The 17,058-nt window shown below is 43.1% G+C and overlaps 1 protein-coding gene across 3 annotated transcripts; it reads right to left on the bottom strand.

Moving 5' to 3' along the window:
- Positions 1-5,418: 5,418 nt before the first annotated feature.
- On the bottom strand, positions 5,419-16,047 carry Arl1 (ADP ribosylation factor-like 1). Of its 3 annotated transcripts, none has more exons than XM_084600958.1 (6): positions 15,913-16,047; positions 14,876-15,010; positions 11,316-11,397; positions 10,654-10,765; positions 9,275-9,453; positions 5,419-7,816 (listed from the first exon to the last, which is right to left on the bottom strand). In XM_084600958.1, the coding sequence occupies exons 1-6, from the start codon at positions 15,914-15,916 to the stop codon at positions 7,786-7,788; spliced, it is 543 nt and encodes a 180-aa protein (XP_084457084.1). In that variant the 5' UTR covers positions 15,917-16,047; the 3' UTR covers positions 5,419-7,785. The 3 variants fall into 3 exon arrangements, with proteins under 3 accessions (XP_084457084.1, XP_084457085.1, XP_084457083.1); XM_084600959.1 differs by lacking the exon at positions 15,913-16,047 and adding an exon at positions 15,717-15,839; XM_084600957.1 differs by lacking the exon at positions 15,913-16,047 and adding an exon at positions 15,505-15,527.
- Between the last annotated feature and the right edge of the window lie 1,011 nt (positions 16,048-17,058).

Here is a 17,058-nt window from a genome sequence, read left to right as displayed (position 1 = left end):
GTGACAGTATGCAGCCTTGCCTCACTCCTTTCTCAATCGGAAACCAATCAGTAAGACCATGCCCAGTTCTGACTGTGGCCTCTTGCCCTTCATACAGGTTCCCGAGGAGACAGATGAGGTGAATTGGAACTCCCATCTCTTAGAGAGCTTGCCACAATCTACTGTGATCTACGCAGTCAAACGCTTTCGCATAATCAATAAAGCAGAAGTAGATGGGTTTCTGGAACTCTCTTGCTTTTTCCATGATCCAGCAGAGGTTGGCAATTTGGTCTCTAGTTCCTCTGCCCTTGCGAAACCCAGCTTGCACGTCCGGAAGCTCCCGATCCACATACTGCTGCAGCCTACCTTGGAGAATTTTCAACATCACCTTGCTAGCATGCGAAATAAGCGCGATCGTGCGGTAGTTGGAACAATCTTTGGCACTGCCTTTCTTTGAAATGGGGATGTAAACTGACCTCCTCCAATCCTGTGGCCACTGCAGGGTTGTCCAAATCTTCTGACATAATGTATGCAGAATGTTAACAGCGTCATGGTTGAGGTTTTGAAGCAAATCAGCTGGAATGCCATCGCTTCCGCTGGCTTTCTTCTTAGCAAGGCTGGCTAAGGCCCATTCAACTTCACTCTTCAGGATGCCCGGCTCGAGATCAGTAATCACAACCGTCTTATGTTGGGTTTGCACATTCGGGGCCTTCTTGTACAGTTCTTCTGTGTATTCCTGCCACCTCTTCTTTATCTCCGAGGCTTCAGTGAGGTCCTTGCCTCGTTTGTCCTTTATCACGCCCAGCTTAGCACAGAAGCTTCCTTTGATTGTCTTATACAAAGTTCTTGTGTTCCTTAATTGGCTGTTGTCCTCAACTGCTTGGCACTGTATGTTCAGGAAGGCATTCTTATCTCTCCTTGCTGTTTTCTGAAAATCCGCATTGAGAACCTTGTATCTTTCTCTTTCCCCCATAACTTTTGCCATCCTCCTTTCCTCAGCTATTTGCAAAGCCTCTTCAGATAACCAGTTTGCTTTCTTGCATTTCTTTTGCTTTGGAACTACCTTAGTAGCAACTTCTTGTATTATATCACGAACATCAGTCCACATCTCTTCGGGCTCTCTGTCTTCTAGATCTAATTCTTGAAATCGATTCCTCACTTCCACAGCATATTCTAATGGAATTTGATCCAGATCATACCTGAAAGGCCTTCTAGTTTTCTGCGTTTTCCTCAATCGAAGCTTAATTTTGGCAACAAGAAGCTGATGATCGGTGCCACAATCGGCCCCAGGCCTTGTTTTTACTGCTTGTATAGCGCTTCTCCATCTCTGCCGGCAAAGAATATAATCGATCTGATTCCTGTACAGACCGTCTGGTGAAGTCCATGTGTACAGGCGCCTCTTGTGCTGTTGAAAATGAGTATTCACTATGGTTAGGTTGTTTTCTTGACAAAACTCTACTAGCCTCTGTCCAGCTTCATTTGGCTCGTCAAGACCGAACTTGCCTATAATTCCGGATATTTCTTCACTCCTGACCTTAGCATTCCAGTCTCCTATGAGAAAAACGACGTCTGATGATGGGGTGCGGTCTAAAAGGCATTGTAGGTCCGCATAAAATCTCTCAACGTCAGCTTCTTCAGCAGTAGTGGTCAGTGCATAGACTTGGATAACTGTTATGTTGAAAGGGTGACCTTGGATCCGAAGTGAAATCATTCGGTCGTTTTTGGGGTTGTACCCTAGCACTGCTTTGCCCATTCTTCTGTTTACTATGAGAGCGACCCCATTCCTTCTCTTGGATTCGTGCCCACAATAAAGACATAATGGTCGCCGGAGTTAAATTCTCCCATTCTGGTCCACTTGAGCTCGCTGATACCCAAGATATCAATGTTCAATCTGTCCATTTCTCGCTTGACGACATCCAGTTTACCTTGAGTCATAGATCTTACATTCCATTTGCTATGTGATATATCTCCTTGCAACATCGGACTTTCCGATCGCTTCCCGACACATCCACAACTGAGCGTCCTTTTGGCTTTAGCCCAGCCGCTTCATTCGTCCTGGAGCTACTAGGAATCGCCCTTTGTTCATCCCCAGTAACATGTGGGACGCCTTCCAACCTGGGGGGCTCATCTTCCGGCGCCATATCATTAATGGTATTGTGACTGGCCATAGGGTTTTCTTGGCAGGAAATACTGGAGTGGGTTGCCATTACCTTCTCCAGTGAATCACATTTTGTCAGAACTCTCTGCCGTGACCTGTCTATCTTGGGTGGCCCTACACAGCAGAGCTCACGACTTCATCGAGTTTCGCAAGCCCCTCCGCCACGACAAGGCAGTGATCCATGAAGGGGTCAGACAGGAGTAGAAAGAGCCAAAGCCCTACACAAGCAATACCAGTCCAAACAAGACGTGGTCTATGTCGATGCAGCCGAACATGCAGACCATAATGCATTCACGATTGTGACTGTAAATTATCATGGCCAACAACTCACGGCCGGATCAGTCATTACCAACGACCAGGAGTAAACGGAGGAGGCTGCGATCGACCTTGCGATAAACTCAACCTCAGCCCTTCATATAATTAGCGACTCATAAACCGCAATAAGAATGTGCAGCAAATGCAGGATATCCCCTATAGCACACAAATCGCTGCTTGCCTCTCAAACGACTCACCATTACAGCTAATCCGGACACCAGCCCATTCCTCCCTTTCTGGTAATGAGGCTGCCGACAATTTCGCCCGAGGACTCGTCAGCCGGGCGACGGGACAACCACTCATGAGGTCGGCGAGGGACCGTATGGTTTCCTATCAAGAAATCACACTACACTTCCGGCAAACATGTACCCTATACCCTCCGGGACACAAATCTCTTACAAAGGCACAGGTTACCTGGCGAAAATTAATTACTTTCCAAATCCAGTCACCTACGCCTATGAATACCCTGCATTATACACCCCTTACTGTAACTTGTGCTACCAGAAGGCCAACTTACACCACATACTACGGGCTTGCCCACGAGACCCCCCCTTTGCGGGATCTGCAGCTCTCCACCTGCGAGCAGTGGGAGGCCGCTAATACACCTGTGGGCCTTGCAACCCAGGTCGCCAGAGCTCAAGGGCTCCTGGCCATCTAGTGCGGAAGCTCCTGCCTGCCTGAATTCATCAATTAATAAATGTTTATTCTCCTCCTCTTCTCCGATCTTAAGTGCAGGCTGACGAAGACAGCCTGAAGGTTCTCAATGCGATCCATCAGGTGGGTTAGTCTTCTGCAACAAGGTGTTGTTACCGCGGTTTGAGAAGCGTAGGCGTTCTCATTTGTGTCTTGCACGTTTTCCTCATTATTGCTCTCAACGGGCTAAAAACACAAATGTAAGGGATACGATCAGCCTCTATGGTTTTGCCTGGTAAGCACGTGCCACCCCTGGTGCGCATAATTCCCATGGTGATTATATATATATCCACAAGTGTGACAGACATACATACATATATATATATATATGTATGTATGTCTGTCACACTTGTTCTGTGGACACCTGAACCGCGCCGTAGGGGAAGGAAGGTGGGAGTGAAAGCGGAAAGAGAGAAAGGGGTGCCGTAGTAGAAGGCTCAGGAGTAATTTTTCGACCACCTGGGGATCTTTAACGTGCACTAGGTAGGTAAGTAAAAATATTTTATTGAAAATGTTCTGGAGGTTGTAGCGGTGGTTGGAGTCCTCAGTCCGGAATCCAATTGGCGTAGGCTGCTGTCCTCGCTCTTTCGATGTTTTTTTTTACCCCTTGCACTAACATCGCACAGGGATGCCACTTCGTTCCTGTGCTGTGCGACTGATTTCATTCATTTATAAGAAGGGAAAGGCGTGGTAACTGTCTCACTTGTTTTATGTGGTCACCTCAACCGCACCGTAGGGGACAGGAAGAAGGTGGGTGTGAAAGTGGAAAGAAAGAGGAGCCGTAGTTGAGGGCCATGGAGTAATTTCGACCACCTGGGGATCTTTAACGTGCGCTGACATCCCACAGCACACGGACGCCTCTTCGTTTCTCTCCATCGAAACGCAGCCGCCGAGGTCCTGTTCGAACCCGGGTACTCCGGCACAGTAGTCGGGCGTCTTACCACTGCACCACCTCAGCGGGGCGCTGTGCGATGTATGTGCACGTTAAAGATGTAGATTTTCATGAGAGATGCAGTATCAGATAAATGGATGCTTTGTTAATATATGTCATAATTTTTACGGTAGACACCTGAGCAGCGCGATAAGAGAAGGAATGTGGGAAAAAAGAAAATAATGCAACAGTGGAGGGCTCCGGAATAATTGCGAACACCTGAGGGTCTTTCACATGACCCGCAGCACTGGCTCAATGGTTGTGAGGATCGGCTACTGACTTAGGGTTCGAACCCAACTGCGGCGGCCGCTTTTATTGCGTAAGCATTGTATGGCTATGTAGGCAGGTTTCGCATAGACGTGACCTTGTCAGAGCTGTAAAAGAGGAACTACTGGCATATTGCACAAAGAATGGTACGGTTAGATTTTTTTTTTTTAGAAAAGTTTGCCACAAGGCATAACTTTTCGAAAAAAAAAATCCAACCGTACCATTCTTTGTACCATTCTCCTCGTCCAAGGCAGCCAACTCATCATTGCGCACAAATTCCGCGTGGCGGAAGCAATTGCGCAGCATTGTGGGTGCCACCGACTTCCACGCATCGGTGAGCATACTAAATGCTCCAAGCAAATCGATAGAGTAGGTTTTCCCACTGCCGAGGCACACCACCACCAGCAACCACTAGATCACAACACCGACTCCGTAGAGTGCCTTCTCGCTGGCGCGTTGCACGTAAAGAAAAAAAAAAGGCCCTTATAAAATCCGGGAACAGCTTCTTGAAGAACTGAAGCCAATTCAATTAAATGAGAGCCACAGTAGCGACAAAACGTAGTTCTCACATCAGCACGACCATGGCTAGGCCTACTCGCTATGCTCGGCAACGCACGTGAAACACACAGAGGAACAGGCAGTCGAAGCGATCAAGCTAAAAAAAAAAAGAAGCACTTTAGAAGCGAGCAGCGACGCTGTTCCGGAAGCGGAAGCTGCTAGGAAAATAATATAGCCTCGATCCAGCGCCAGTTTAGCTGAGGAGTGGCACGCAAGGCCGGCACCGGTTTCGAGGCTATAGAAGGAAAACGTAAAAAAACAAGATGGCGGCGACACCGCTCAAAATGTGTGGCAGTTGGCCTGGCTGACGCTTGGAATGTCCAAAAAATCGAATAGCCCTCCCTAGAGTGTCCGAAATTTTGAGCCGCATAATACATTGACTTTATAAGGTATGTCCTGGGGCCGGGAAAAAGTCCGAATAATCAAGCATGTCCGAAAAATCAGTCGTCGACTGTAGTTCTGTTAAAGTTCAAAAATCAGGATAACAAATGCTATCCGTGATGACATGAAAAAGATATTCATATAAAAATGTTTTATTGTCACATTTCTGGCTGTCATATGACGACACTTGAAAATGTAAGCCTGAGCTTCAACCGAGGGCTTTGGCATGTGTGTGCATGTACAAGCAGGGAAGGGTCAAACAGACTTGAAGATTTCTCACTTTCAAGTAATTGGCTGCACCAACCAATGACAATGTGTGTTTCCTCTTTAAAAATCTCGTATTAGCTACTACTTCCTGCCCAGTGTCATACCAGAGGACGCAACATCTTTGGAAATGCTCATATAAATACAGCCCGCATCAATCTATTCAAAGGTGTTGAAGCAGTAAAAGAATGCCTGCTATTCAAACTCCCACATGTTGAAACCAATAACATATTTAAAATATGTTAAATGCGCACTCCAGCGACTCGAAATTCTACAGTACAGTTGGTATTAACACAACAAAAAAATAATAGCAAGTTTATTTCTCAAATCATTCAGTGCACTTACACAAATTGAAATGCACGTTATGAATGAGAGCACTAAAGGTGCTTAACAAATACTATATGCAATAAGTTGGGCATAGCTCATATAAAGTCTCACAAAATGCAGAAATAAAATAGTGGGAACCGGGTTCAGCAGCAGGACGTACTGGCATGAAACTGCTTTGCTCTAGCATTAGTAGTGAACGCTGCATATTGTGGCACATTACAGATTCCTGTATGGATCAATCCCTACAGTGTTATACTTTTCAACAAGGCATTTAAGATATTTCAGTGGGCAAACATAAAGATCACAATTTGCTAAATATATGTCTCAAGCAAAGCATCAAGTAGAAGCAAACTATGATTTGGAAGAACCAAAACCTTGTCATAGTTTCCTGTGCGTTTATCTACTCAGGCAAGTCGTAAAGACCTCTTTGTCACACTTCTGAGGTGCTACTACTGCTTCGAAGTTGCGCACCGCAACAGGGCTTTCTGCACTGCTTATAGCCACAAAGAGCAACTCACAAAAGTGCCATAGCACTGCCTTAAGGAACTGATGACGCCAATAAGAACACTTACTGGAAAACAAATTTGCTTACAATTTTTCTGCAACGCAGTGATCAATACAGGCCTAATGTGCAGCTTCTGAATGTGTACATACTGGGAACCTGAGTCTCTGAAACATTTTTACCAACAAGATAAAAACAAAAATGCCAACCACTTAATCTTTGATTTCAAACAGCCAGGGCTTTTCTTGCATAGAAGGGAAAACAAAAACGACAAGAAAAAATAAGCCATTTCTGCTTTAATTTCAGCATGCTGTGCTTCACACCTTCTTACATTTACTTTATCTCTTACACCTTGATAGTTCCAGCAAACACCTACAAGCCAGATGTACTACCGTGCAAGGCTCGACTACCAACAGGCCTTCTGTAAAAGTTCTTGTCATGATAACTCTCCCATTTCAAACTAAATTCGTTGTTACCTACACGTGGATGCAGTAACATGATTTCAATGTTTTTCAGCATCCCTCAGTTTACACAAATTCTAATGTGGCCAGTCAAACCTAACAGTAAATTTGACTGCATTAATAACTGTAGTTTACAGAATGTCTCCAAGACTCATGGCTTGAGTACCATCAGCATTCTTACTTCAGGACTTTATGATAATTAGGCAACAAAATTGATGCATTAAAAATTGACCCTTAATTTCCAAAAAACAGCATGGGATTTGCGTCTCATCTCCAAGCACGTCAAGCACCAATGCATTCACAATCCCACATTTGCCACCGCTTTTCTAGCTGCTTGGTTGGTTCTAATCCCTACCACGACATTTACATTTTTTCCCATGGAAAGCCCTGAAGCATCTGCAAATATGTTTTCATTACCTCGCTGAAAAGAACAACCATGAAAAAAGTATGTGGCAAGAAAGGAGTCAGTACACAGCAGTCCAAAGAAAAAAAAAAATGCTGAACTTTATCCTGGACTTAAAAAGACGCACACACACAAGGGAAAACAGAGCTTCAATTACACAATAGTCACCTAACCAGAAGATACAAACGAACCGACCGAACAGCCAGCCAGGAATGTTTCCAAGATGTCGGGGCTACTGAGAAGGAGACACAAGCTGCAGCTTTCTCCTTCCACTTTCTCGGCACAGACTAGAGACGGGGAATGGGCGGCGGGGGAGGCAACGGTGCCGCCTCCCAATGTGCACCACAGTTTGGGCGCGGCTGCAGGTAAACACGACTGCAGGCCTCACTGCCAAGCTGCACAGAGCCAGTTTTCCTGCACCACACCTTTTGCCAGCAGCCTCGAGCACTGTTCTTCCCCACAATTCTCTGCAAACGGACGCGTTGAGGTGACAATGATAGTGGACTGGCATGGCTGAAGCCGCCTTCTTCTTTGCTTGATCGTCCGTCACTTGCTGTTGGTCAGAGCATTTGATAACCTGGGCACAAGAGGCAAACGACACAGTGGTGTCAGTACCCACGCATGTGGTGGCATCACAGTGGGTTCTAAAGGGTATGCAGTATATTGCCAAATGTAATTGGGCACCAAATACAAGTCAACCCAAAACTCAGTTTCTGTCTAACCAAAATGAGAAGTTTATCCCCAGCAGAAGCTAACATTTATACTCCAGAACCCTCCCCTCCTCCCATCAAGGCATGAGAGGTGTATAATGATAACTATGCAATAGGTGCAAATGAAGAGCAAAAGAAATATGATCCGGCATCCATACTTGGATATGGCCGGCTAACTATAGAGTATATATAGATCTCACAAGGTTACAAAAGGTTCGTCCAAGAAATTCTAGCCAATTGTGGCTTCGTGAGAGGGAAAAAAACAACAACTGCATTATCAAAATGTCAAATTATTGGATCGCCTCCCAGCAATGTAAAGAACCGTCCCTGTGAAAGTAAATTTTTAGGTGAAAACCTCATCTCCTTTAAAGATGAAAACTCTGCGAGAATGACAGTATTTCCGAGTTATATTAAATGTTTTGATTTGTGCGCATTATCGGGAGTGTCAGAAGCAGAACTTCTCCGTAATGACAGTGTGCAACTCAGTAAAGCTCAATCTTCAGACGAGGTGTCATATGTCAGGAGGATACATAGTACAAACTGCAAATGGTATGTTATTGGCGCAGTGTTTCAGCACATTGGAAATACCGAAATCCCGCACGGATGGAAGTGAGAGCCCAGCCAATTTAAACAACGCTAGCCCAGAGACGCCTGAACAAGCAAGTTTTTGATGACACAAACTTACACGAGCGCATGGCAGGCAAGCAGCAACAGTCCAAATTTATTAAGTGCTGCTGTACACTACAACAGCCACAAATACCACACACTAATCTCATACATGCAGACACGTAATTGTGAAGAGGGAAAAGGAATTAGGAGGTAGCATCATGTGATATTTTTGCACCCTAGTAAATAATATTAAGGGGGACACTTAAGGGACGGCTGAGCACATTCTATAAGATACGAATAAAAAAATTAAATATATTTGGCATGCAAGCTCCGACAGCTTCAACCTTGAGGGTGTGACATGGCAGTGTTAATGGCTCCTGTCTGCGGTTCCCATCGCAGTTCCTCCATCACGTACATGTAGTTTCTGATCGCTGTTTAGCGTACAATCTTGAGCCACAATGTTATCCAGTTACATTAGCGTACAATCTTGAGCCACAATGTTACCCAGTTACTGGCATAGATATTCAGACCCGCTTTAACAAAGCCATACAAACATGACCCACTCCGCAACCAAGAGCCCTGAAAGGTTGATTCCTATTGACTCACCCCTCACCTCTCTAAACTAGCAACCAGAGCACGCAGTTTCTCCCATCGAATTTTAAACTCCCATCAATGCAGGCATAAAAAAAATAAACTTCAAAAATTTTTTTCTTTACCATTCCATGGCTTCGTCCAGGCCATTTCCCTTGAGTGCAGATGTCTTAAATATTTGAAATGTGCGGTTCTTTAATGCATCTAGGCCAAGAGCTGAGTGTATCTCAGACACTGTCATAGCTTCATCCAAATCCTGCTTGTTGGCAAGAACCACAAGGATGGCTTTCTTCAACTCCTCTTCCTTACATGGGAGAAAAAAAAAAAAAAAAAAACAAAGAAAGAAACTATGGTAACACAATGATAAAATGACACGAGACAATAACATTAGGGAGCCTCGCGGCTTTTATGTATTTGTTAATTAAATGCATTTTCCATCAACATTTTACTCTTTTAAACATAGTACCAGCATGTTGAAAAAGTTATTTTGACACCAAGGAATTCTACGTGAACAGCCTTTGGAAGTTATTTTTGCACATTATGTCAGAAAAATTTGGGAACACAGGTTCAAAGCAATGGCTTGGTTGAATTAATAGATGCCAAGATATTAACAAAAAGAAAAACTATATCAAGAATCATACACAGGTGTCATTTCTACATATCCGCAAACAAGCAAATATGTTCAGATAAGATGCCAACAATGCAAATGAGGTCATTTAATGATAAGAGCTTCTGTTTTGTTGGTGCTATCACACTAATGAATGCAAAGTAGCCTTCCCAAAAGCCTAGGTTCAAATGATGCAGTGTGCAGCTTCTTAAGTGATGAACTCCTTTCATTCCCAGATTGTCTATCAAGGACAGCTGAAAGAACAATTGGCTGCTTTGCAGCTTACTAGCCACACTGTCTGAACAAGCATCAGTGCTTGTATGGCACAGAGGTGTCACTTCATTCATTTGGGATACAAATTCTATATTCTAGAGTAAGATAACAACAGTAATGTGCTATTTGCAAAAACTCTCTGCCAGCTTCCCTTCACAGTGAAGATTCTATCCCTCTACAGGCATGGCCTGCCTTTAGGGCAAAAAATAAGTGCACTGCTGTGGTCTTCTAATGCCAAGCATATGCACATGCTAGTCTCCACGCATAGTCACACATGAACTGTGAACTTTGAACTGCAGCCACTTATAAAATGTAATGAGCAGACTGCTATATTTCCCGAATTGTCAACTATAGTGACAACTTTCAGGGTTCTTTGAAACAGGTAATCACTTATTAACAATGTTCAACAGCACAATTGCTGATCGTTCAGTGCTGGAACATCATGGATATTTAATAAAGCGATAAAAGCACACAATACGAAGTATACTTTCTATCTATAAAAAATTATTTCCATGAAGCAGTACCTTTGAGCAATCAAAGCAAAGATAAAAAAGATAGCTAGCTATTCTGTCAAGGTGTTTCTTGGGCACCTATGCGATAGCTAACTACAAAAGCTGTTCTCACCTCAAGCATGGAAACCAGTTCTTCTTTAGATATGCCGATGCGATCCCTGTCTGCACTGTCTACGACATATATGATAGCATCCGTGTTGGAAAAGTAACACCGCCAGTACGGCCTGGAATGAACGCAGCAAACATGATCACACAGCAACCGTTATGACAGACGTGACCTTTAGACTTTCCTGCAACGCTCATTAGACACTAGAAAAATCTGCCTAATGTTGGCAAGGTCTTCTTGCAATCTGCATATTTCTGAAGAAAACGATCCCTGGATATAAAAAGCATGATGCACCTAATTACATACCGAATGTAAAAGGACATGCAAGTCAGGAATGTACACTTATGAAGATGAAATAATGTGTGCATATGTAAAAACTTGGTCAGCTACCCTCTCAACTTTCTGATCCTGATGTTTCAATAGCAGTTTTTTCTTATACATCACGCAGATACACAAGTTAACACCCCTTTCCTTTTGCTGCACCCATGAAAAACTAAACTACTCCCGAGCTGTTCAGTGTATTAAAGAATTCAGCTTAACCTGAAGATAATTCACTGTGTAATGTCTTCTACCAACACTACACTTCACAACTAAGTAAATATAAAATTAAAAAAAAAAAAAGAAACTTCTAATAAGCTCTGTTCCCAATTCAAAATGAATGAACTTGCCTGATACTTGTCTGGCCACCCAAGTCCCAAACCTGGAACTTAAGATTCTTATATGTGACTTGCTCAACATTAAATCCAATGGCTGAAAAGCAAGAAAAAAAGGCCACTGTCACTGATTACAAGTCATAAAGTGCATTTCATGCCTCCACATATAAACGATAGAAGATACCTCTGTCATACGACCATGCCAAACTCACCAAAGCTAGACTTGCGGCAGCTTTCTAGAGCATTTAAGTGAAAGTTATGTGCACGCGGCAAGCTCCCACAAGTATTTGCCATAATACACACTAATGAACCACACAGTATCGTAAGGTGTTGCCTAACAAATAGCCTTTCTAGGCAGCCACAGAGAGCTGTCTGCCAGTGCATGTTGTGCAGCTAAAAAACCAACCAATAATTAAAAAAAAAAAAAAAAATTCTGATGTCTGAGAGTGCAGCAAATGGAGCATGGTTCTCAAAAATGATCCATGTGCACGACTTCAGTAAATATTTTATCCAAGTGCATATCCCAATGAATGGCAACTGGCAACTTCGTGCCAAGCTGTCCCCTCTGCACCTGTAAGCCATTTCCTCTTATATATCAGGCAGCGGCAGCTGTACCCAATGCAAAAGCCAAATAAATAATAATAACCGAGTTGAACCAATGATAGCTTTTAACATCGCGGTGAATAAATTTCTTTATTCACTTTACCTACTTTCAGTTCTGTTTCAGTTCTAGACAAGAGCAAATTAATACACATCCCATGCCCACAATAAACACTCCCAAGGTGGCAATGTTTTTGTTTGCGTCCATCAACAATACTATAGCATGCTAAGAAGCAAACTCTGCAGCCTAGCTTTTCATGCCAAAAGGAAGGGCCTGGAGTGTGAAATAAATTCAGAAAAAATACTCGAAATGCATATCAGGACTGCGCAAATACAAGGCACAAGCGCCAAGTGTAAGATGTTGGGAGAATGCAAAGGCATGCAGCTGAGGATGCTGCCAATCATGAATGAGAAAATGCAAATTCATCAATGTACTGTCGAAGGATCAAATGGGAGCTCTGTATTACATATAGGGAGTCCTTCTTCAATGCCAATAGAGCTTAACATTTCTTTCAGTAACAAAAACTAACATTTTAGACATCAAATAATCCACTGTCCATTCATGAAACTCTGGCTCTGTCTTTTTTCCCTGCCAAGCAAATACAATCCAGCTTAGCGCAATAAGTAGGTTTATTATCAATCTTGAAATGCTTACGATGCCCTGCACCCCCTGGCTGCCCTGCTCGCCATGCAGGGCCAACTGATGTGATCAGGGCAATGTGAATGTTTAGAGACTGTTTTTGAACTAAAGCGGTACATAATCCAGCCCCCGTACAGGAAGAAAGCTGTAAAATGAATGAAGGCAGATTTAGGTCCCCATCTCTGTAAAGCACCAACCTGCCATTCATGCCACTAATCCCTCTGAAAATTGCTTTTATCCACAAACATTCACAATGCCAAATTGCAAAGGTGATGTTTATCAGCTCAGTGTTGAAGTCAAGAACAAAATATATGGACTCCAAACAAAGTACCATAATGAAACGTAAGAAAAATACAGTGGCAAAATAAAGAGGTCTTTCAGATGGGTTGCCACATCAAGCAACTAAACTAACTTCTGTTACAGAGGTTGAGACAGCGTTCCAAAGGTGTAATGCATAGGCTGCACATCAGTTTTTGCAGAGTGATTAAGCGAACATAAGTCAGGTTTCCTGGCCAGAAGGAAATTACCCTGGCAAAAAACTTTAGGATGTCAATTTGATTGATGCCAAAGAAATATAGAAGCATACATATTTTTTACTTCACTTATGCGTAATAAGGAGCACATTAAAAGCTTTCTTCTTATCTGCCTTTCGGCAAATATCACATTTTCCCTAGAAGATGAAAAGACACTTTCTCTCTATTCTGATACCTGTCAAAGTAGCAGAGGCTTTAGACACAAGTGGATTTGCCCTACTGGCAAATGCTTTTGCATTAAAAGAATGCTGCCTTATCATTAATATACTTTTCACTGGTCAGACTTTCGACTGACTCCTGAACGTTAGAAATGCTCGAGAACCCCCCCGAAGTGAAGCTATCTCGATTGCAAAGACAACAGGAAGGCGACGATAGCATGCCAGCACCTACACACAGCCAGTACCGGGGCTGGTGGGTAGTATAGTATTACAGGTAGGCAGTGTACTTTCCAGTATTTATTTTTCGAAAATGGGGTGGATATTTTATGGCATTTTTATGCTTTCTTTTTAAAATGGTGTTTTCCGGCTAGTTGCATTGTGAAGATTGTAAAGCATGAAGATAATTGAGGGAAAAAGTTATCAAAGCACGCAAGATTATAGAAGCAAAAAGCACAAATATTACTGACCTTAGAGCAAGCACTATTTAGAGTTGACTGTATTAGATGCAAGCACACTTAACCTGTCATCAGCCATGCCAGCGTGCTCCTTTGTGATGACAGCACGCAATTTTGAGAATGCTCGCTCAGCATTAGCGCTTGATACAGGGAAACTTAAAATGTCCAAAGGCACTTGGGCTGATACTGGCCAGTCACATGCAGGCAATTTTCAAAACTAGGAGGCTCAACAACAGAGCTCACTGTGTACCAGCAATAACTGCAGAACTCTGACTACTTCAGCTTCTTCATATTGCACTCGTTTTATACTATGAGTCTGTAGTTCTGTTCGTATCGAGTGAATTCATCCGGCAGCTCTCCTAGCAGGTTTTCTACTATTACTTCCCCAAATAATACGGGAGTGTCGCCTGGAAACGAGTCTTTTCAACTGAAGATCAAGCCTTGGGGAGGAGCTGAACGGTGCACTGCTACAGCAATGAAGATGCTAGCAGGTGAGTTTTGCTGGCCGGCCCGGCAGAAAGTCGAGCATCTCAACCTCCTTGAACTGCTTTTTTGAGCACCTGCTAGCCTGCCTCTCTACTCTGAAGGGAAGGAAATTGAAAGTGTTTCGTCAAGAATGGGTCCTAGGCCAGCATGAACATCACAAAATGCAGTGTTTTTTGGCTCTAACTGATTTCTACCGGCAGATGTTTATTGCTGTTTTTCGGTTAAAACCGGAAAGCACATGACCTAAATTACAAGCACAATGCATACTACATAGGTTGCAAAAGAATAACAGCAAAGTTAACATAACCCCCAAGAAAAAGTATTTAGCCCTGTCCTTGTCATCCATGCTGCCTGTGTCTGTCACTTACTGCTTGCCCTGTTTATGCATGCCTTTCTTCCACCATGTTTGACAGTTTGTGTGTCAAGTTGCATTAGTAGTATATAGACAACTTTTTACAAATCCATCTAGCACATGATGATGCAGATATAAAAATACAGTTAAATTACTTTCCTATATAGTAGCACTTCAAGCTGAACAAAGTCTTCACCATCTCTTAAACATGCAGAAGATATATAATACTGACAAAAAATGAGAATGCCTTGCTGAAAGGATAAAAAGGATGTGAGCACTTCATGGGCAATGACACATTCACAAGATGAGCATGCAGTGCATACAGCAACCATGGATCCAGGCAAGACTTACTAGGAATGGTAGTGACAACCTCGCCAACTTGCAACCGATACAGTATGGTAGTCTTTCCAGCGCCGTCCAGGCCCAGTATCAAGATCCGCATCTCCCGGCTGCCCAGCAAGCCTCTGAAGTAGCTCAGAAGCCCACCTGTTTCCAAATATTACCACGACACGCGTTCAGTCAGCACGACGCTGACTCTTGATCGCTCGGAAAAAGCTGCACTGAAGCAGACCAAGGTTACCATATCGAACGCAGCGAAGTATTTCGCACAAGGCCGCACAATGCCCAATTGTTTTGAGAAACCACTTCCTAAGCAGCGCGGCCCGAACACTCCATTATTCAAACTAAAATTTAGCGCATCGTGCGATGAATAACAGCAGAAAATGCTGCAGCGTTTAAAGCAACACAATCTGCAAAGCTTAAAAAGCTGCTGGTATGGAGGTGCTGACAAAACGATCAGTCATATGCGGCCAATGACGCTACGTATCCGTTAGTTTCTTAAACTGCATGACCAAGAACAATGAGTACACGTTCCACAGACTCGTCACAATTTGAGGTCGCCGCTCCCACTCATTGACACACCGCCTCTTCATCAGCCGGCATCGAACGTTCAGATCTTGCCAAGTATGGAAAATACTTACTTCTGCTAAGAAACATTTGAAACATAACGAGTGTTTCCGATAGTGCTGCGCTAGACCAAATGGTACAGCACTACAAGCACAACACGGCAAATGACAAGACAGCGGCACTCCTAAACCACCCTAAGCCCGGCGGTGCACGCGAACGGCGGATAAGCATTTGGCTCAATCTACAAGTATAACATCGCTTAATGTATGAAACAAAAGAGTTTTACAGTCTGTCACCACCACACATCAGGAGAGATCGCTCCTGGAAGTATCCCACACAGAGCGCAAGTTCTTAGAGCAAGAAATCCCATTCGGACAGAACGAGCTAGGCACCGGACGTTCTCAGCGGTTTCGACAACATAATTCTGGTTAGATCTGGCACACCGCACAATAAACCCCAGGTAGGTCACAGAAATGACTTACCCATTTTCAAAGGGAAAACGGTTTCTAGGCAGCTGGTAACGCAGTTTTATTTTAATATAAACAAGCAATCCTACCGCGTGAAACGTGTCTTCGCCAACTGCGCATGCTCCGTGTGCAACTAAGCGTCGCTCGTACATACCTTTCACGTTCTTTTCGCTCGTTGCAGAGGGCGCCACCAAGAACACGATTTTTGTTTTGGATTTTTCCAGCGTACATCAAAAGAAAATAATTAATGGTTTTCGCAGACTGCAAATCTAGAGCTCGCCAGAGAGTTTTCAATACGTACGTAAAGTAGCAGAAAACAAATTCATTGTTTAAAAATTGGCAAAGTCGACTTGCTTTGTTTTCAACCAATCTAGAAAATTTAAAATATATTTGCAACCGAGAAATAAAAAAAAAAAAATAAAAAAACACTACTGATATAGATGTTTTGCACAGATGTCGAATATGTCCAGACCCAAAATCTTTAATATACAACAGTAAAAAGTCAAACACAAAAGTCTCGAGAAATATCTGGCTTATTTTATTGCTTAGAGCAGGGAGACTAACACCGACCAACCCATAATCAGCAGCCTAGCATTCTTAGAACACATTTTGTGACAATTTCACAATAAGTTCAAATTTTAAAACCACAGCACACTATTTTTTTCCCTTCTTGCATTGCAACAGAATAGGAGTTTGCCTGTCTGCTCAAAATAACGCACGACACTTGCAGTGAATGGATGTAAAGCTCCAAGGAAAAAGATTGGATAAAAGAGGTGATAACAAAACATAAAAAGTAATGATAACAAAAGTAATAACATCTGCAACTCTCTAAAAGAGATATCAGATAAACAAAAAAAAAATAATGCTGTGTGATATGAAATTTACAATGACTACTGTTGATGTGGTCTAAACAGTCCATGAAAAATAAGACCTAAAAATGTAGTGCAGTTCATTTGGAGAGCGCAAAAGCAGACGAGAGACAACAAACTTCTTCAGACCTCCTCTTGTATGTTCAGTGGTCTGTAATGATTCAGTACGGAATGCCAATGGCTTTGTAAAATCAACCTGAAACACATTTCCACAAAACAAACATGCATATGAGGATTTGTTGCAATGGTTCATCAGCAGTATTCTGAATGACTGTCACATCAGTGCTGCTAC

The sequence above is a fragment of the Amblyomma maculatum genome, chromosome 4 (genome assembly GCF_055883805.1).
Source record: "Amblyomma maculatum isolate TAMU_Amacu chromosome 4, ASM5588380v1, whole genome shotgun sequence".
Taxonomy (NCBI): Eukaryota; Metazoa; Arthropoda; class Arachnida; order Ixodida; family Ixodidae; genus Amblyomma; species Amblyomma maculatum.
This window is presented reverse-complemented; position numbering and strand designations above follow the sequence as displayed.

What these genes read in the sequence shown, in the direction of transcription:
- Arl1 (XM_084600957.1), bottom strand. An exon ending in GGTGGCCAGACAAGTATCAG is followed by an intron (nt 10,766 to 11,315) that starts GCAAGTTCATTC and finishes CGTTCATTCCAG; the next exon opens with GCCGTACTGGCGGTGTTACT. An exon ending in AACTGGTTTCCATGCTTGAG is followed by an intron (nt 9,454 to 10,653) that starts GTGAGAACAGCT and finishes CTCCCATGTAAG; the next exon opens with GAAGAGGAGTTGAAGAAAGC.